The 2,892-nt window shown below is 61.8% G+C and overlaps 1 protein-coding gene across 1 annotated transcript in view; it reads left to right on the forward strand.

Annotated features, from left to right (window-relative positions):
- Window positions 1–270: 270 nt before the first annotated feature.
- Window positions 271–2,892, forward strand: part of PKP3 (plakophilin 3) — a gene marked incomplete at its 5' end in the record, with an annotated part of 3,896 nt that continues 1,274 nt past the window's right edge. Inside the window, 7 exons of the mRNA XM_009075570.1 lie at window positions 271–394; window positions 522–726; window positions 949–1,123; window positions 1,354–1,471; window positions 1,728–1,895; window positions 2,229–2,414; window positions 2,638–2,791. Coding sequence (XP_009073818.1) covers window positions 271–394; window positions 522–726; window positions 949–1,123; window positions 1,354–1,471; window positions 1,728–1,895; window positions 2,229–2,414; window positions 2,638–2,791 — 1,130 coding nt within the window. The remainder of the gene's footprint in view (window positions 395–521; window positions 727–948; window positions 1,124–1,353; window positions 1,472–1,727; window positions 1,896–2,228; window positions 2,415–2,637; window positions 2,792–2,892) is intronic.

Raw genomic sequence — 2,892 nt, forward strand, 5'->3', positions numbered from 1 at the left:
TGGGTGCAGCTTGGCGCCCTGGTGGTGGACCGTGGCATGGGCTGACCTCCAAGTGTGTCCTGCCTGCAGCCTCGGCTCCTCCATGGACACATTCTAAGACACAGGGAAGGAAGATGCTCATCCCACTGGGAGTCCCATGCCCCAGAGCACAGTGGGGAGGGAGATGGGTTGGTGGGGCTCCTCAGAGATGTGGGATGCAGTGGGACATAGAGGTGGAGGACCCTGTGGGATGCTCTGGTGGGACTCCCCCTCACCTTCCCCTGGTTCCAGGTTTGACGACATTGACCTGCCCTCAGCAGTGAAGTATCTGATAGCCAGTGACCCCAACCTGCAGGTGCTGGGTGCTGCCTACCTGCAGCACAAGTGCTACAGCGACAGCAGTGCCAAAAAGCAGGTGAGCCCCAGGACCCATGGGAAAAGGGGTGTCCTAGCCCCTCGTCATGGCAGGCATCCCGGGAGGGCGGAGGGATGGGAGGGAGCTCTGGGAAGATGGTGTGTCTCACCCCTGGGCTGTTCCCCAGGCCCGCAGCCTGCAGGCCATGCCCAAACTGGTGAAGCTGTTCAACAGCCCGAACCAGGAGGTGCAGCGCCACGCCACCGGCGCCATGCGCAACCTCATCTACGACAACGTCGAGAACAAGCTGGCGCTGGTGGAGGAGAACGGCATCTACGAGCTCATGCGTACTCTGAGGGAGCCTGACGATGAGCTCCGCAAGAATGTCACAGGTTGGGGACAAATGGCAGGGGTCCCCCTCCCCTTGTGGTGGCACATGGTGGCCCCAGCCCGTGGGTACAGCTGGGATGATGCTCCACAGGGATGATTGCTGTCACCTATCCTGTCCCAGGGCTGCCCCTGGCTGTGGTGGGCAGTGTGAGCCCCCCGGGGAGGTGAGCTGGGGTGGATGAGCCCTCCAGCCATTCTGGTACTGAAGATAGCCCTCTGTGCAGGGATCCTGTGGAATCTCTCCTCCAGTGACAATCTGAAGGATCGCCTGGCCCGGGACACACTGGAGCAGCTCACAGACCTGGTCCTTGTGCCCCTCTCTGGGCTAGGGGGCTCTGGTGTGATTCAGCAGAACCCCTCAGAGGCAGAGATCTTCTACAACTCCACAGGCTTCCTCAGGTACCTGCTCCAGGTCCTCCTGCTGAGGGCAAAGCTTTGAGGGGAGGAAGAAACATGGGAGCAGGGTCTGCCAGACTCGTTTCTGGGGTTTCCCCACCTTGTGCGCACAGCCAAAGTCTGCTCAGCTCTGTGAGGGAGGTACTGCCATGCTCCCTGTGCAGTGCCTGGGATGTGGGGGGTGGTCATGGGGGATCTCCTTGTCTCTGTGACAGCCCCCCATTCCCATGCAGGAACCTGAGCTCTGCCAGCCAGCAGACCCGGCAGAAGATGCGTGAGTGCCACGGGCTGGTGGACTCCATGATCCACTACGTGAACAGCTCCCTGGAGGTGGGGAAGTCAGAGGACAAGGTGAGTCCTGGAGCTGGTGGCTCACCCCCAGGGCTCCCCAGCTCTGGCAGCCACAGGGCTGTTGTGGTGCAAAGGCATGCCTCGATGTAATGATGGGAGAATCAGCCTGGCTCCATCTGGGCTTACTGGGCACAGTGGGCACCACCAGTGTCATTGGGGTGACTCTGGCCACAGAGTCCCACGGGATCATGCCAGCTGGGGACACCCTGGCAGGTGGCACAGGGATGACACTGTTGTGTCCCATCTCCCCCCACAGAGCGTGGAGAATGCAGTCTGTGTCCTGCGCAATCTGTCCTACCGCCTGTATGACGAGATGCCTCCATCCTCACTCCAGCGCCTCGAGGGCCACAGGAGGAATGCTGGAGGCACGATGACGGGGGAGCTGGTGGGCTGCTTCAGTCCCCAGAGCAAGAAAGCTCGGGAGGTCAGCAGAGGCATGTGGTGGCCGTGTCACCAGGGTGGGGTTGGTGCTGGGAAGCGCTGGCAGCTGAGGTGATGCCAGGGCGGAGGTGGACGCCAGCCTTGGCTGGTGGGTGGGACACACAGGTGAGCTCAGCAGAGGGTGAATCAGGTGTTTGGGGTGAATCAGGGTGTTGAACCCCTGCTTTTCCATGCTATGGGGTATGACGCAGACAGGGTGACCTGCCAGATTCCTGTCCAGTGGTTGAGGCCAGGCAGGAGGGGAAGAGGGAACACCAGTAGTGAAGAATGCTATGGAGGAGACACCCCCAAGTCTAACAGTGCCCCTGTCCCACAGCACTACCTGAACGCCGACATCGTCACCTTCACTGAGGTTTCCAAGGACCCCAAGGGCATGGAGTGGCTCTGGAACCCGCAGATCGTGGGCATCTACAACCGGCTGCTGCAGCGCTGTGAGCTCAACAAGCACACAACAGAGGCAGCCTCGGGTGCCCTGCAGAACATCACTGCTGGGGACCGCAGGGTGAGGCACGAGGGTCCCAGGGCGAGCCTGGTGGTCCCCACTACCTGGCTATTGTGCTTGGGCAGGAGGGACACCTCCAGGAGGGGAGGCATCTCCTCTGCCGGTGCAGCACCTGGGCAGGGGTCACCCCGACCTGGCCCTGGTGAGAGGGAGGAGAAGGAGGAGGGGGCAGGAGCTGGCTGATGGCTGGTGAGAGTCTTCAATCAGGCTTTTGCCTCGGCAGTGGGCAGGGGTGCTGAGCCGGCTGGCGCTGGAGCAGGAGCGCATCCTGAACCCCGTGCTGGACCGTGTCCGTACCGCCGACCACCACCAGCTGCGCTCCCTGACGGGGCTCATCCGCAACCTGTCCCGCCATGCCCGCAACAAGGACGAGATGTGTGAGTGCCGGGGAGCCCCCACAGGCGCCCTCCAAACTTTTCCTCCTTGATCTGGTCTCCAAACGTTTCCTCCTTGGTCTGGTCTTCAGTTAACTCCGGCC

The sequence above is a fragment of the Acanthisitta chloris genome, unplaced genomic scaffold (assembly GCF_000695815.1).
Source record: "Acanthisitta chloris isolate BGI_N310 unplaced genomic scaffold, ASM69581v1 scaffold285, whole genome shotgun sequence".
NCBI lineage: Eukaryota > Metazoa > Chordata > Aves > Passeriformes > Acanthisittidae > Acanthisitta > Acanthisitta chloris.